Raw genomic sequence first — 16,741 nt, forward strand, 5'->3', positions numbered from 1 at the left:
AGAGCTGTTAGAAAGCTCAGCTGTTCCGAACACAGATCATTCTCACATTCTCAGTTGATATTGGAGCTCTGATCTGAAACAAAACAGCAAAAATGCTCCTGATTACCCTCTCCCTGACCCCCTTGTTACCCCAAATTTCCTAGACTTTAACAGTGCAAGCAACTTCTATACATGCCAATGGTCAGAGAGCATGTTAATGTCATTATTACATCAGAAATTAATTAGAAGTTAGTAGTCTCCTGATGTAAGACTGGAATCATTATAGTTTCTCATGAGTATATTTTCAAATCAACATTTCATCTTGTCATTTAGGAAGCATAATAATTGAAAGAAATAATGTTATTACAGTTCTGTTGCCTATGTAAACAGTTTCATTTTCAGGGCAAACTGTGAGGATTTGGGCCAAATTGTTAGGATTTGCATTTAGCAAATGATATGCCTCCTTACTATGATTTTATTGATTTCCAGTGTGAATTTGAGTTAAGCCATCACTCTACCATATAATAAGGTTTCTAAAATCTAAAGAACGTCTAAAATATTGTTTTTCTTAGCTCTCCAGAAGGTTTACAGTGACTACATAGATGCCCTTTCACTGACAGAAGTTTAAACAAATACTTGGATGTGTGCTTTAGGGATGACATACCAAGAATATCTTACGAAGACTTCAGCGAACCCAGTGCTGGCAGATCTGCAGCAGGCAGACCTGTAAGGAGAGATGGTGGGCCTACCGGCTTATTTGTGGAACCTGGAACCTTGAAATACTACACATTAGTCGAAGGTGAAAGCCGCCCGACTAGCAGCGAGCATCGAAGAGGAAGATCTATAAGCGTTGGAAGGAAAGACAGGCATTCTCCCCAAGGTATGCCTGAGTGCGTTTGGTCCTTCGAGGGCAGTATGATTAGCAAATTAAATTAATGACCTTCTGTCACTTCCAAAATGGTATCTGGTCCCTAGAAGGTAAAAGTTGACTAGTGTTGAAAAACTGTTCTTTCAGCTATCAAGGTCTAATCAAAGGTTATGTCATTTGGCCATTTCTCATAGCTTTAGGGGAGATGAATCCATTTTACTACCGATTCAGAGGCTGGGAATCTAAGCCTCAGATTTTCCATTTCTTTATCTTGAACAGGGATAGGTAAAAAGCAGCTGGTTGAGTGCTTACGGATCCTGGGCTCATGAAACCAAATGACAAATTTCGGTGCTGTAACTTTGGGGCCATAGCTTCATAGAAACATTGCCTGGATGTTATTGTTTATTCACCTCCTTATATATCAAAATTAAAATGAATTTTTCTTCCCTAGGAGATTACTTGAGAGGCACTGCAGATTTCATTAAATAACTGACCTTTTTCCTCTGTCTGGGTAGTTCTCTTATTGCAGAAAGCAGTCAGAGTTTCTTATTTCTTTAGCTGTTTTGCTAAGGTTGGCTCCTTGTCGTAAATGGAATATTGCCACCTCCTTCTGAGGTGCTTATCCTGCTTTATTGGTCTGTTTTCACAATGCTTCTGGATTATAACTCAGTCCAAATAGAAAACTAAGCTGAGTGTACTCCCCCAAAACTCAGCCACTCTCCTAAAAGCACAAATACTCTGTATAAAATATCCCGAAATTTTTACTTCCAGTTTTGTACATAAACTCCTGTGATCCAATTAACCACTGATCCATAAAAAAAGAAACTTTGCCCATGAACACTGAATATTATGACACTGTGAATGCAAAAGTAATTGAAAACTCTCAAATATTTATTGAATGGCTCCAGGGCACATAACACCGTACTAGATGCTAAAACATTTACAAAATGAGATACTCATTGTGTCATTTATCAAGAAGAGGGCAAAATTCAGTTATTTGTTTTTGCTTTTTGGTCAACATTTCAAATTTAAAGCAAATTCTATTCCCCTGGGTGTTTAATACCTTATACTTGGTAGAAAATTTTCTGCTATGTGATACTAGCATTTACATGAGAACACAGTATGGAAAAATTTATATATGCATATGAATATTTATGTGTGCCTATATGAAAATATGTGTACATACATTTCTTTCATTCAGGGGTATGACTCACCCCAATGAAAAGTGCCTACATCTCTTTCTCAGCCTTTCATCAAGTAAGAGTGTTAGGGAGAGCCATTTTTTGTCAAGTGGGCACAGTATTCATCAGTAATATTAATTTACCTGTAATAATATGACATTGCATCTGAGAAAATAAGAAATTGACATACAAACTTTCATATTCCCTGAGAAAACCTCTGTCAACCTATCACTTAGAGGAATTTAGTTACCTTGGGATAAATTCAATAATATTAAGAGAAATGAGAAATTCCTAAGCAGCCTTCTTTTGGAGGACTAGTGAAAGCTCCTACTTAGTTTTCACTTAGTAAATGTCGGTAAATTATCCCCTCTCTCTTGGCCCTTTTATTTCCGCAGTTAATGTTGTTGATGTCATGAACAAGGTGTCCTGGTGCTGTTGTTTCTAACAGTGAAGAGGAGATGAATGAATGCATGAGCACTATTCAGTAGTTAGTGTGTGCCAAGAAGTAAGGTGGTGACCATGTGAGGAGAAAAAAGGATATGGATGTGAGAGTTGCTATGGAGGTAGAAATGACAAGATTTGGCAATATTACATATGTGGGTGAGTGAGAATGAGGAGTTGAGAATGACCCTGGGCTTCTGACCCTGAGTAAATGGAAGGATGACAGTACCCTGGGCAAAAATTGAGAAGAATGAAAGAATGAGCTTCAGGGGAAAGATAATATTGAATATGAGATGCATACATGCCATTCAGTTCAAAATGTCCACAAGGCTATTCATGCAGGACTAAATGTCAGAAGAGAAACTGAGGTTGTATATATAGGTCTGGGAGTCATCAGTGTGAGGCTAATTAAAATCATGTGAGTTGGTGAGGTCACTTGAGAAAATATAAAGAATATTTCTCATATAGAGAAAAGAGGGCCCAGGATAGGGTGCTGGGCTATACCCATATTTAGGATATGGGAGATGGATGATAATATCTCAAATGGGACTGAGAAGGAGCAATCATATAGATAGGAGGAGAACCAGCAGAAAACCCAGAGAGGAGAGAATATCAATTCTGAGGATAAGTTAAGAATTATAGAGATTGAAAAAAAGGTCATCAGATTTTTCAATCAGGAGACCACCAATAACTTTGTAGAGAGCGGTTTTAGTTGAATGATGTAGTTGACTATAAAGGGTTAAGAAATCATAGAAAGAGAAAGTAGAGGCAATGAGCATAGATTTTTTTCTAAGAACTTGAGAAAGAAAAGAGAGATGTGGAAAAACTTGTAGCCTAAGAGGCTGGTACAGTCTAGTGAGGGTTTTTTAAGCATAAAACTGTACTTGAGAGACTTGAATGGGCTTGTAGGTAGCAAGAAAGGAATCATTAGATAGGGAGAGACTGAAGGTTAGAGGGAAAGTGGATAATTGTGGAGACAATTTGCTCGAGAAGATGGTAGGACATGGGATCAAAGATACATGTAGAATGCTTGGTCTTGATGAAAAGAAGGGTAGCTTCTTTGTCAGAGACTGAAATAAAAGAGAGAATGGAGGATGATATCAAGGTGAAATAGCCCTGGGGCTATGAGCTAAATACATCAGTCTGAGAGGAAGGACTTCATAGCAACTGAGGAGGAACAGATGGCAGCAAGAGAGAAGAGCAACCCAAGATTAAATAGTTGGTTAAAGGTTAATAGCAAAGGAATGTAGGTCTCTCAACTTCCAGACCATTGCTCTTTCTATGATATCATACTGAGTTTAAAATCCTTTCTTTAGTTTTAGTAATAACTGGTTATTGAATAATTATTTGAAAACAGGACTATATGAAGAATGGTTTCCAAAAAACATGACTTAGTCTGCATGTTTGGTAGCCTAGATAGTCATTTCTCTAATTAAGAAAAGTCCACATACTGTAGCACAAACTTATTAAATGTGTAGAAAGGATTATCTAGTTTTTTTTAAAAAAGATTTACCATAAAATTCCTTTAAATCAGGGGTCTTTAGCTTTTTTATGTCATGGACCCCTTTGGCAGTCTGGTGAAACCTACAAATTCTCAGAATCATGTCTTTAAATGCAAAAAAATAAAATATATAGGATTACCAAGGAGACCTATTATATTGAAACACAGTTATCAAAATACATTTTTTTAAATAAGTCCATGAACCCCAGGTTAAGAATCTCTCCTTTTTAAATAACTAGCCACCCAAATGCATTTCAGATGTTTTCCTCATAGAAGAATATATGTTCCTTGAGTAGAGGGCTAGTTTTATTTTTATCTTTGAACCCTCAACACTGAGCCTAGGGTCTTGGATATAGTAAGAGTCTTAATTAACCGTTATTTGAATTGGACTGAATTGAAAATGCTATTTGATTTGTATTTATGTATTTGATTTATACTTATTTCCAGGAAGGAAAGGGTACCTGGAATCATGGGTAAAAGGCTAGTCTTAGAGTCAGGAAGACCTGGGTTCAAGGCATTTCCTTGAGTTTCTTCCCAGATCATGGGCACGTCACTTAATCTCTTAGTGTCCCAGGCAACCCTCTAAGACTATAATTTATTGATGTATTACCAATTTGCAACAGCATTTGTGGAGTTTCCATTCTGGGACTTCCTGCCACTGAAGAAATCCCAGGTCTGTACTCCCACACCCAATTTTTTCCCCAAGAACATGTGAAAAATTGTATGAACCTACATATGTGTCCCCAAAGTCTTAGTGCATTTTAAAGATGTAATGGCTTTCAAGTGCATTAAGACTTTGGGGATATACATCTTGCCCTACTGGAAAGTTAGAGGAGGGATGGGGAAGGATATAAGACAGAGCAGATTGGGGGAAGGAGTATTCAGTAGGCTCACTATCTTGGGGTGGGAGTAGGGGAAAGACGGGGAGAAAGTTTGTAACTCAAAATCTTTTGGAAATGAATGTTGAAAACTAAAAATAAATTTAAAATAATTTAAAAGACTTTGAGGATACCTGCATTACGACTTTCAGAGCATTTGGGCTCATTAGTAAATTAATTTTTTTAAAGCAATTGGGGTTAAGTACTTGCCCAAGGTTACACGGCCAGTTTTGTAAATTAATTTTTTTAAATGAAACATCACCTTAAGGATGTTATTAGCCGGCTTGTAGTGGCATCCTCAGTGAAAGTACTCAAAAGCCCCCATGGGTGGGAAACCTGCATCCTCATGGCCACATATGGCCCTCTAGGTCCTCAAGTGCTGCCCTTTGACTGAATCCAAATTGGCTTTGTATATTGTCAGACCCTAGACCATACAAAGCCAGAATCAACATGCTGCATCTCCAAATCAATCTGAATATCAAGGACAAAATGACATTGAAGTTTTGATCCTTTTTAAAACTTGTTTTGGCTAAGACTCCTTGCTAGTGCCCCCTTCCATTTTTTTTGCACCTTTTTGGAGGGCATTTGGGGTTAAGTAACTTGCCCAAAGTTACATGGCTAGTTTTTTTGTGTGGGTGTTAAGCGTCTGAGGCCGGAACCGAACTCAAGTCTTCCTGACTCCAGGGCTGGCGCTTTACTCACTGTGCCACCTAGCCGCCCCCAGCCCCCTTCCATTTTGATTATGACATTTATCTATTCATTCAAAATGATCATCATTAATCCTGATGCAAACCCAGATCCACCAGACACCAGAATTGATGATTTTATATTTCAAATATGGAACAGCGATTTAGCATTAACAACTCAAGAGGTTTGCAGAACTGCCAACAGCAAGAAAAAAAAAATGAAATATTACATCCAGTGGGGCACATAACAAAAATGATACTGTGAGAGGAAAGCTCTATGGCTGCAATTTCTTTGAAACTCCATGTGTGGGACCATGACTCCACTAACTATGTAGTTGTGCTTTTTATAACTCCAAGAGTGCCCTAGGTAGCCATGCACTTACCAGCAAAGCAGGCCCTAGTGGGCCATCCACTAGCTCAGATTGCTAAGGGCTGTTTAAAATAGCCAAGAGCTTCAGAATTTAACTCTTACTACAAGTTTTTGGCAAAGTGTTTGGAGAACAAAAAAGAAGCTTTCTCTCCATTTCAGCCTTGATTATGAAGGTCATGCATTCTGTAACTAAAGCAACTAAGCCCTATTGTTGATAAATATTAGCGATGACCATAAAATCATATTTTTGTAACTTCCAGTCATGTACTCATAATTTTCCTCCATGCCATGTGACTGAATAATTGCCACAATTTACATAATAACCAACATTTACACAACAGTATAAAGTTTGCAAAACACTTCACATACATTATTTTATTTGTTCTCATTCTGAATTCTTTATATAAACTTTGTTTCCCCTTCTCCCCCCGCCCCCCAACTGGGCTCTTCAACTCAGAAAACAATGAACTGCTTATCACAAGGAATTAATCCTTGCATTACGCAGAATTTTATGGACAAGAAAATGAAGATTTCATATCAGCAATGATTTTATGTGCCCATTGCTACTTGGAGCACTGAAAAGGGTCACATCCTTTAAGGAAAACTCAAAGCAATAATTTATCTTTGAGAAATAAGCTACAAAGTTTCCTAGCACTTGGGGCAGCTAGGTAGCACTGCAGTGGATAGGGCACCAGGCCTGGAGTCAGGAAAACCTGAGTTCAAATGTAACCACAGACACTTTCTAGCTGTGTGACCCTGGGCAAGTCTCTTTACCTCTGTTTGCTTTAATCCACTGGAGAAGGAGATGGCAAAGCCCTCATGTATTAGTGTGCTATGGTCCATGGGGTCATGAAGGGTCAGACACGACCCAACAGCAGCAATAGCACCTAGCTCTGCCTTCAGCTCTTTTCCAAGGCAGGACCCACGCCCCCCAATTTTTCATGGGCTTGGGGTCCTTTTCAGTGTTGTCCCAGGAAGTTGCAATATACCACCTATTTCCATGTGCAAATTTAGACATCTAGAGAACTTGGTAATTCTTTCTTACCCCCATTGGAGAAAAGGATAGATATGCAAATAACGCTTGTAGAAGAGCCTGAGGTATCTCATAATTTCCCAAGGTAGATATGCAAACTAACCTCTAATAATGAACCTGACACACATAAAGAAAAGACAGAATAAAGGACAGTGATTTAAATGAATCCTTAGCTTCCTCCTAGTCACAATTCAGTGGGCTGCCTGAAGGAGCCTTGTCCCAAAGCCCAGAATTGTTATGGCTCTCCTCTCCCCTTTAAATTCGAATAATTTTTTATCTGTATAAATATCGTGTGTCCCTAGGAGAATACCCACTCCTCCAAACAGGGACTCTGTGTGTATGTTTGTGTATATGTGCACTTTTAAACCTTTGAGTACCTTATCTCTTCATATTCTATCTTTTCTCAACACCTGCTCTGTAACTTTTAATTTGTTCCATTTATCTTCTGTTTCCATTTCTGCCTGCATATGCCCCCACATGTTTTCTCTGTCCCACTGTTGGATGTATTTTGTGTGGGGGACTTAGTTGCTTTTTGCAAAGAACTTGAGAAAAGCTTCAAATCTTTCTTTATGTTAAAATGTCATCAAAAAACTTTCCTGTTTTTGACACAAACATTAGCTCAGAATTTCCTCCCATAAGCAGCTAGTTTTATTTAATACCTCGAAAATTAGAAGGTGACAGTAAAAAGATGGAATCCGTGATGTTGACTGGATTTGAGAAATCCCAGCCTGGAAATTGTCTCTGACAACTAAGCACCAGTGTGCCAAAGCATCTGATCAGATGACAGTGGTTTTGACATTTGATTCTCCTGTCAACTTGGGATTGTGGCTCCTTGTGCCACGCTACTAGAATCTTTCTTTCAGTTGTTTGGCCTTTTTATTTTTTTTTAACCAATGTGTCCTGGAAGGTTAAACTTGCTAACTAAATTGTATTTGATTTTCTTTTGATTAATTCAATTCTTTTATTAGCTTTTTGTTTCTAGGAATTCTAAATGTTTTGTGTAGAATCTTCCACAATCTCAAGGTAGGAAGGAAATATGCATTTATTGAGTACCTACTATGTACTAAGGACTTGACAAATACTATCTCATTTGATCTCACTTGAATGCTTTAGATGGTGAAACAATTGATGTAGGCATAGGGACCAGTGATAAAGAAAGCTCCCAGATGAAAAAGCTCCCTTTACCAATGCAAACTGGTACCTTCTCTGCAACTTAGTCTTAGAGAATTGCCTACATCAGCACTGAGAGGATGTGATTGGGAAGACTTGAACCTAGATCTTCCTGGTTCTAAAGCAGACTCTTTATCAAACCTGCCATGTTGTCCCTGATGAAACAATATCAGTAGTAAATATGTAGTCATTGAATGGCATAACATCTAAGTATTTAAAAGATAAGCTGGCAATAATAAGAAAACCAAGCCACTAAGATACTAATTGTTGAGAATTTCAGCATTACTCTTTCATACTTAATAAATCTGTCAGAAAGATGTATAGGAAAGGTAGTAAGAATCTCAGGAGAATACTAGCAAAACTAGATATAATAGACTTTTGGTGATTATTGAATGGAATTATTAAGGAGAATATTTATTTTTCTATATTATGAGGCACTTAAAAACTTTTGACCACCTGATGAAGACTTAGAGGATATATGAATGCAAAAAGGTAGAAATATTAAAGACATCATTAATGGGGTGGCTAGGTGGCTCAGTGAATAGAGCACCAGCCCTAGAGTTAGGAGGACCTGAGTTCAAATCCAGCCTCAGAAACTTAACACAAAACTAGCCATGTGACCTTGGGCAAGTCACTTGACCCCCAATTGCCCTCCAAAAAGCAAAAAAAAAACACATCATTAAGAAATTACAATACAATAAAAATTATAGTTAATGAAGTTAATGAACAAAGAGATATAAATACAAACTAAATGATATATGAGTGTCAAAGAACAAATCATATAAACAACTAATTATATTAATAAAAATGATAAGCAAGTCAAAATTTTTGACATAGCTAAAGTCATTATTGTATTTATTAATACATATATTTATGTGTGGGAAAAAGAAAAGACCAATTAATTGAATATGTAGCATTTTAAAACCTAGAAAATGAATAAGCTGATATTTCCAAAACCTAGATAGTTGCATCACAGTAGGGGAAGACAACACATATATGGGAGTGGTGGTTAGAGAGGAGTGTTTTGACTTGGGAAGCCACAGAGATGATGAGTAGAGTTGTAAAGCATTTGATTGACATAACCTCTCCAGGGATGGCAGTGTTGATCTGTTGTTTTTATTCTAGAGCTAGATTTATAAAGGGAGGGGGGAGGGTGAAGATGGCCTGGAAATGGAAATGCAGGGGCCTTGGTCAGGCTAGAAAAGGTCATGATGGCTCACCAATCAGAAGGCCAAATGATTGGGGAGAGAAGTAGAGGAAGAGCCAGAAATAAAGGACTGAAATTGCAAAGAGTCAGATTTGACACTGATCTACAAAAACCTTCGTAACAATTAGAGAGAGAAAGCTAGCTAGATATTAAGCACTGCTGTGTTCCAGGCACTGTGCCAAGTACTAGAGATACAAATAACAAGTAAACCAGCAAGATAATCCCTTCCCTCAGAGAGCTTTCATTCTAATGGGGAAGAGCTGAAAAGGAAAGTGGAGGGTTCTGCACTTGGCAGCATGGAGTGGAGATGACCAGAAAGTGGTATGGAGGCCTGGTTCTGGACTAGAGATGACAAAAGCTCATGTGTCTGAACTGAGGGCTAAACAGAGCAGAATCCAGTGTTATGTGGGAAGGATGAAAGAAGAGATTGATGGCTGGAGCATGGGCAATGTGGTGACTAGATGTTTGGACTGAAAACTCCCTGATCAGGTGACCCTGGAGCAGAATCCAAGATTGTGGGGGATGAGAGAGGGGAGCAGGGAGAGATCATAATGGTGGCCAAAGTGTAGGTGGTAGGTTGAAAAGACAGCTAGAAACAGTTAGAGCTATTGGGAAGGCTGCCTTGGGAGGGAATGGGGTCTTCCTTCCTCATAGGAGGTCTTAAAATTCAGGTTGAATTACCACTTGTTGAGTATGTTGAAAGTTATGTGTTGGATTAGATAGATGGTTATTAAGGTCTTTGCCTGGTCCTTGCCCTAGTCTCTCTCCTAAACTCCAGATGAACATCTCTGACTGCCTATGAGACATTTCAAATTGGATGTCCCATAGGCATGTCAAACAACATATCCAAAACACACTTTATTATCATTCACCAATATTAGGTTTTGAAAAACAGCATATACTTCATAACATAATAAATTCCAAATGGATGCATTATTGAGATATAAAAAGGCACACCATAAAAAATTAGAGACAAATATAAGGTTTCATCTTTTACGGTGTTAGAATAGTTCTTGTCTTTGATATGTAGAATCTTTCTGTATTCAGTGCTTATTCAGACCACCAACACAACACAGCTATTATTTTCTTTGCATATTGCCTTTAACCTGAGGTGCCTGTTTACAATTCTTGTTCCAGAACCTCTGAATTGTTTTGTAGACTGAAGAAGCTATGTATTTGAGCATTTATTTGGGCTATATATAGCACCATTCTTCAAGGTCCTGTATAGTTAGCTTAGAAATTAATGAATATGTCATTGTGTCAGTTGAAAAGAAAGATGAGGTTAAAAGTTTCATTAATTTCAAGTTTCCTTTGTAATTCTCAAGAATCTTAAGTAGGAAATGTTGTTCCTGTGAAAATGAATAATTGTTTGCTTTGTGTTCTTCCATGTTGGCCAGATCCTCAGGTCTGAAAATTTCACCGTCCATTGGCTAACAAACAAATGCTGTCCATCAGAAGGAGAAACCATCATAAAAAGCAACCATAATTTCCTGCCAAAGCATTCTTACTACTGCTACTCAGAGAAAGCTTTCCTGGGGCATGACACAGTATAATTTTTATGCACATTAACAGCTTTTGCTTCGGAAAATCATTCCACAAAATTGACAGCTGTGTTTTTTGGATTTGTTTATTTTTTTGTAAGCCATGTTCTGGCATTTATGAAATTTCTCTGCATTGATTGGCACAAATATCCTCCAAAGTCCAGTAAGTGTTTGGACAAGAGGGAAACTAAGCTTCTCTCTCTTCTTCTTAAGCCTAGAGAGCAGTGTTTTTATGTGCTGAGATAAAGGACATTGTTAAACAGAAGCTAGTATCAGAGTCCCTGGGTGAAGGCATCTTTCCCATATCCCTACAATTTGCATTTTCATCTTTAGGAACAGCCACAGTGGTTCATAACCACATTCCACTCAGTCCAGAGTTCTGTTGCTATTAGTGACCCCTGCCCCACCCCTCAACACCCCTCCCCAAGGGTTATCACCCTTGACATTAACCTGTATAGTTAGGTAGGTCCCAGAATCTCACAAGCCATTTATGATTCTGTCCTTTATACATTTGTCCCAATTATTTCAGAATCCATTTTACATATATATACATACATACATATATTTATATGTGTGTATACATGCACACACACACACACACACACATGCACACACCTGTGCCACCCCTTGGACAACGGAGTTCCATACACTTATTCTAAGAACTATTTGCCTTTATATGTCCAAAGTGTGTCTAGCTTAACTTTCAAAGGATTCACTGCATTCTGGAAAACTTCAAATAGCTTTACATCATAGTAGTATGCTTGTCTGCTTCCAAAATGTGTAACTACCAATCAAAACCAGTTAGAAGTAGAACTTCAGCTTTTCCTTGAATGAGTATCATGAGAATTGTGGGGATTTCATGGTGAGTGGGAGAAGAAGATCACTGGGATATCAACTCATATCAATTCACAGTTCAACATTCTTAGTTGGAGTCAAAGTGGAAAACTTAGCTTGGTGTTTGTTGGGATTGAGTGGTCTTGATTCACCACCCTTTTTGATAATAATCTAAAAACAACTCAGGGTAAAATTTAGACTGTGTCTAGCCAGCATAAATAAACTTGTCTGTTTAGTCTGATCATTCACATATGGTCAAACTGGCAAATTATCACAAGAAGTTAGAGCTGGAATGTAAAAAAAAAACTATTAGGCACCAAAGATGGGGCTCGAACCCAAGTCCTTTGATTCCAAGCTTTTTCCTCTACTTTTACTCCACGCCACCAAGCATGTGGATGTAACCTGAGGAGTCAATTTTAGAGTCAACTTACTGGATACTTCCAAAGATGTACAGAGATACTTATGCTTTTTTCTCTTTTCATCCAGAGGGTTGGCATCATACAGTAACAGTTTCAGACTCAGGTAGACATTATTCTTAACTTGGGATTTTCTAATGATCTAATGAGGTGATAAAGTCTTATTGCAAACCAGCCAATCTGATATTTCATAGTCCCAACTCCAAGAAAGTTGTAAGAATTAAAATGATTCAAGATACTACCTAAAATGGGGGTTGTGGAATTATTAAGGCCATTTCCACCATCTCAATCAACAATTCTATGCTTGGGAGAGAAAGATACTGACTTTTCTGTGGGGCCCAGGTTTTAGGACGGTGTCTGCCACTTAGTAGGTGCTTATTAAGTGTTTATTAACTTGCTGACATGGATTTTCATATGATTATATGATGATGTAATGAGTGTGTGATGTAATTGTGTACTTGGTTTCTTGAATGAGTATACAAATGATTGATGTATAATACATTAATTGAAGCCAAAAAATCTATTTGACTCCTTGAGTAACATTTAGATATGACTATGCCATGAAAGTATGAGATCTTGCTCTATAAGGGCTCTGGTGCTTGATGTAGCTTTGATGTCAGAGAATCTAGCTTTAAATTTCATCTCTGCTAATTTTACTACCCATAAGACTTTGGGCCACTCACTTCATCTCCTCCATCTTCATTTTCCTCCTTGGTCAAATGAATGGACTGGACCAGATGAACTCTGAGGTCCCTTACATCCAGAGCTCAATGATCCTGGGCAGGTCATAGGATCGAATAGAGAATAGATGATCGTGCCCAAACCCGAATCCAGACCATCTGAATTTTAGGGCAAACCCTTTTCAAACAGCTGTCATTGGGTTACAGAGGGTTTGAGTGTTAATAACACACACAGGCAGACATAGGGAGGCAAAGTAATGGAAAAATACATAGAAGGAAATAAAATTCAAGGCAAAGAAAATGGATCATAAATCTAAATGACTATTGTTCTAATTATTCCTCTTTAAACAGATTATTCCAGTCACAAAAGAACTAATAGAATAAAAGAAAGTGACTAATGGAATACCTATATGTACTGAGCAAGTGATGACAAATGGATAAATTCTCCCTTTAAAAATATTTTACCATTCACTATTTTCTTTCGTTTATCAAATGAAGACTATTAGTCAGTAAAATGTTTAATCAATTAGTGAAAAACCAAATGAGCCTGTCATTGTAGTCACTGAGCATATAATTTGTTTCTCACAATTATCACTAACGGTGAAGATTTGAATGGCTGAGTAAAGGAATTCTGGTAAGGTGTTAGGGCACTGTCAGCACGACTTATTCTCGGGGGAATAAGGTAGCTGGACAGCTTTTAATTTTTATTCCTCTTAATAACTTGAGCCTTAAACAAATAGGGTCCATATCTAGTCTCCGCTTGGCATTTGGAAAGCTTTGGGGATTTGGCTGTGTGTTTCTGACTGGGGTTGACTCACAATCTCGATGGCTGTTTTATGTGCTTGGTGACGATAATGCACATTGACAAGGTCAAAAAGATAATCCCCCGAAGTCAGTTTTACAATATTCCTGCCTTATTGGTTGGGCCCCCAAAGTCACTGACAAGTCTATACATAGAATGAAAGACGGAGAAGCTTCCTGTGCCATTGCGCTGTTGCTATTTCATTAAAGGGAAATCTTGAGTGAAAATTACCCAAAGTGCCATCATTTGGGAGCCTTTGTTTTTAAATCCCTGTTCTATCTTCTCTCCCTCTGACCCCCTCCCCACCACCTCCTTCCCAGGTTATTGCCATTATCCAATTTCCTCTGTCCTAGCATTTAATTTACTAGGTCCAGAATTTGCTGTGATTTTCAGATAGAGCTATCTGAGTTTCTGTAGCTAGCTATGACATTTTTAATATGAGCCAAATGTATCACTGATAAAACAAACTTTTATATATATTGCTTTTAGCACCACCTCTGTGGACCTTGGTTTGGAGCCAAGGTGTGATGATTTGGGAAAACATCAGCATTAATAATAGATTATGCAAATGCAGAGACTCCACTAATATTCTTTATGCAAGGAACACGTAATGGATCTTCTCCCCTTCAGCAACCTTTCATTATTATGGAGTGAAAAAATAATTGGTTCTTGTTGGACTTTTTCCAGGTGAACCAAGGCCTGTTTCCATGCCCCCTGAATATGGCTGGGTGAGGGATTCCAGAGAACATGGAATGCACAGACGAAGTGGCAGAGGTGAGTTAGCTACTTCTGTTCAAACTATAAAAATGTATTGTGTCTTTTTGATGGCAAACTCTCACCAGTGAAAACTCTCTCGTGTCTCAAACTGTCCAAATCAGGCAATCTTAGGGATGCAAGACTTCAAGAACAGGAAGTGGCTTTCTTTCTTAGTGTCCTAACCCTGCCCCTACCATCACATTCCCACCTCAGAGACATCAGCTCTGACCTTGGGACCTGTTACCACCCTCCACATACACTTCACCAAACACCCACAAGCATTAATCCAGGGGAAACAGAGATCATAATGGGCTAGGGAAGGTGCTGCCTGGTGCTCTCCACCCCATCAGAAATGTGGAATGGGATCCAAACTGGGTGGAAAATTGCCTCTAGCTCCCCAGCACCTTGGGCAGCTCCCCAGCACTTCAAGACACCAGGCTACTCCAGCTCTTCAGGTACAGTCAGGCTGTTAAACACTTCCCTGGTACTTTGGGTTGGCTAAAACTCAAGGTTCCATCAGCAAAGAGTAGGAAGGGAATGTTAGGTTCTTCCTCACCTCCACTCCCTAGTTATCTGATAATGAACCTCAGAGGATTTAGATAAGATAAGGGCACAGTTCTTTTTCTCCTGAAAGAGTTTCAGCATGGAAGATGTTTGGCTTTCTTTTTTCCCCTCCTCTTGGTCCCAATCTTTTCCTTTAATTATGAAAAATACTAACTACCTTATTACAGAATAAATCTGACCAGAGCAGTACAGTTAGCAACACCCCCCCCCCGCCCCGTGTAGCCCATGGGGATGTCTAGAAAAATCAATAAGATCCAAGTAAGCTCGATTTGATGTGCATTCCCCCTAGGTCTTAGTTTCCTGGCTGGGTTTAGCCTTCCTGAAACTTTAAGCACTCACTGTGCCACATTTTATGTATATATTGTAGGCTTAAGACTTGCTTAAAGTGATAAGAATGAAACCTAAAGGATGTAATGTGTGTGTTTCCTTTTTAAAGGCAAAAGCCTGGCTGCTAATATTTTAATGAAATTCATTAGACTGAAAGCAGTGGAAAATGCCCTGATTTGTGTTTCTTATAGGTCATTCCTTTTTGGGGAAAGACAATTGGAATCCTTTGTCAGCTGTAATCCCATTAGTCTGTGCCTCCAGCCCCTCTCTTCTCCAAACTATCAGGCAAGAAGATTCTAAAGTGATATTCCTAGAGCACCGATCTGGGTCTGATCATATCCCTCCCTCCCTTACTCAGTAAACTCCCATGGTTCACTTAGTACCAATAGGATCAGTTACAAATCCCTCTGTTTGACATTTAAAGCCTTTCACAGCCTGGCTCCAACCATTCTTTCAAAGAATATTATTTATTCCTCCTTTTCACAGACTACTCTCCAGACATACTGGACTTCTTCATGTTCCTTATACGTGACATTGAACTTCCCATCCCCATCTCCTCGCATAATAATATGCTCCCCTCACCTCCACTTCTTTGAAGCTTGAGTTTTCTTGGAAGATCATCTATCTTCTTCATGTGCCCTTTCCTGAACTCTTTAGCTGCTAGTGCCATTCTCCATCCCCCCCCTTTACCTTGAATTTATTTTGCATGTGTATGTGTATGTATCTAGGTGTAGAAAGTTTCCTGAGTTAGAATGGAAACTCCTTGAGGGCAGGGACTGTTTCATTTTTTTTCTTCCTTTCCCTAGCATCTAGCAAGGTGCCTGGCCCATGGTTATATCAACATGTTTGTTGATTGATTATTTTTGACTGATTCCATCCTAAATATAAACAGCTCACCACATGCCTATAAACATAAATGTAGTTAGGCAACTGGCCTGAAAAAGAATACCATGTTTCCTTTCTATGGTTTTATAGGATCATAGAACTAGAAGGTATCTCACAGGCCACTGTAGCAGCAAGCACCCCAAGCACGTCCTCAGGGTTTGCTGCGCATACAGGTTCTTGGATCTGCTTTGTTAAAGGAAAGCAACTCAAAATGGGTTAACAAGCTTACTTTAATCAGTCAGACATATATCGTTTACCTTGTTCAGGGGAAAGAGGTCAGCACCCCGAACTTCAAAGCATACAGGCAGAATTATCAAGACAGAAACAGATCAAGTAGACAGATTTCCAAACTGTCCAACCATTACATCCATACCAAATCAGCATCTGGGTTTTTCAAAGCCGGGGGGGCCCTGGACAACGGCTTCCCAGAATACAGATCAAATCACAGAACACTTCTCAAAGTGAGCCCCCAAAACAAAGCTACACATCAGGGCTTATATAGCCTTCTCCTGGCTCAGAGAATGCAACAACCTTGTTGACTCACTGGCCAATCAAAAAGTATCAACTGAAAAACAAGCCTCCCACCCCAGTCTCCAGGTGCACTTTAGCCTAGGGGCAGGGA

General features: G+C 38.8%; 1 protein-coding gene across 1 annotated transcript in view; it reads left to right on the forward strand.

The window, feature by feature from the left end:
- Positions 1-16,741, forward strand: part of LOC138145738 (connector enhancer of kinase suppressor of ras 2-like) — a 558,854-nt gene that overhangs the window by 378,702 nt on the left and 163,411 nt on the right. Inside the window, exons 10-11 of the mRNA XM_069067369.1 lie at positions 633-859; positions 14,275-14,361. Coding sequence (XP_068923470.1) covers positions 633-859; positions 14,275-14,361 — 314 coding nt within the window. The remainder of the gene's footprint in view (positions 1-632; positions 860-14,274; positions 14,362-16,741) is intronic.

This window comes from Petaurus breviceps, unplaced genomic scaffold (assembly GCF_028583685.1).
Source record: "Petaurus breviceps papuanus isolate PSGF00001 unplaced genomic scaffold, PetGlider_PUasm1.0 90747, whole genome shotgun sequence".
Taxonomy (NCBI): Eukaryota; Metazoa; Chordata; class Mammalia; order Diprotodontia; family Petauridae; genus Petaurus; species Petaurus breviceps.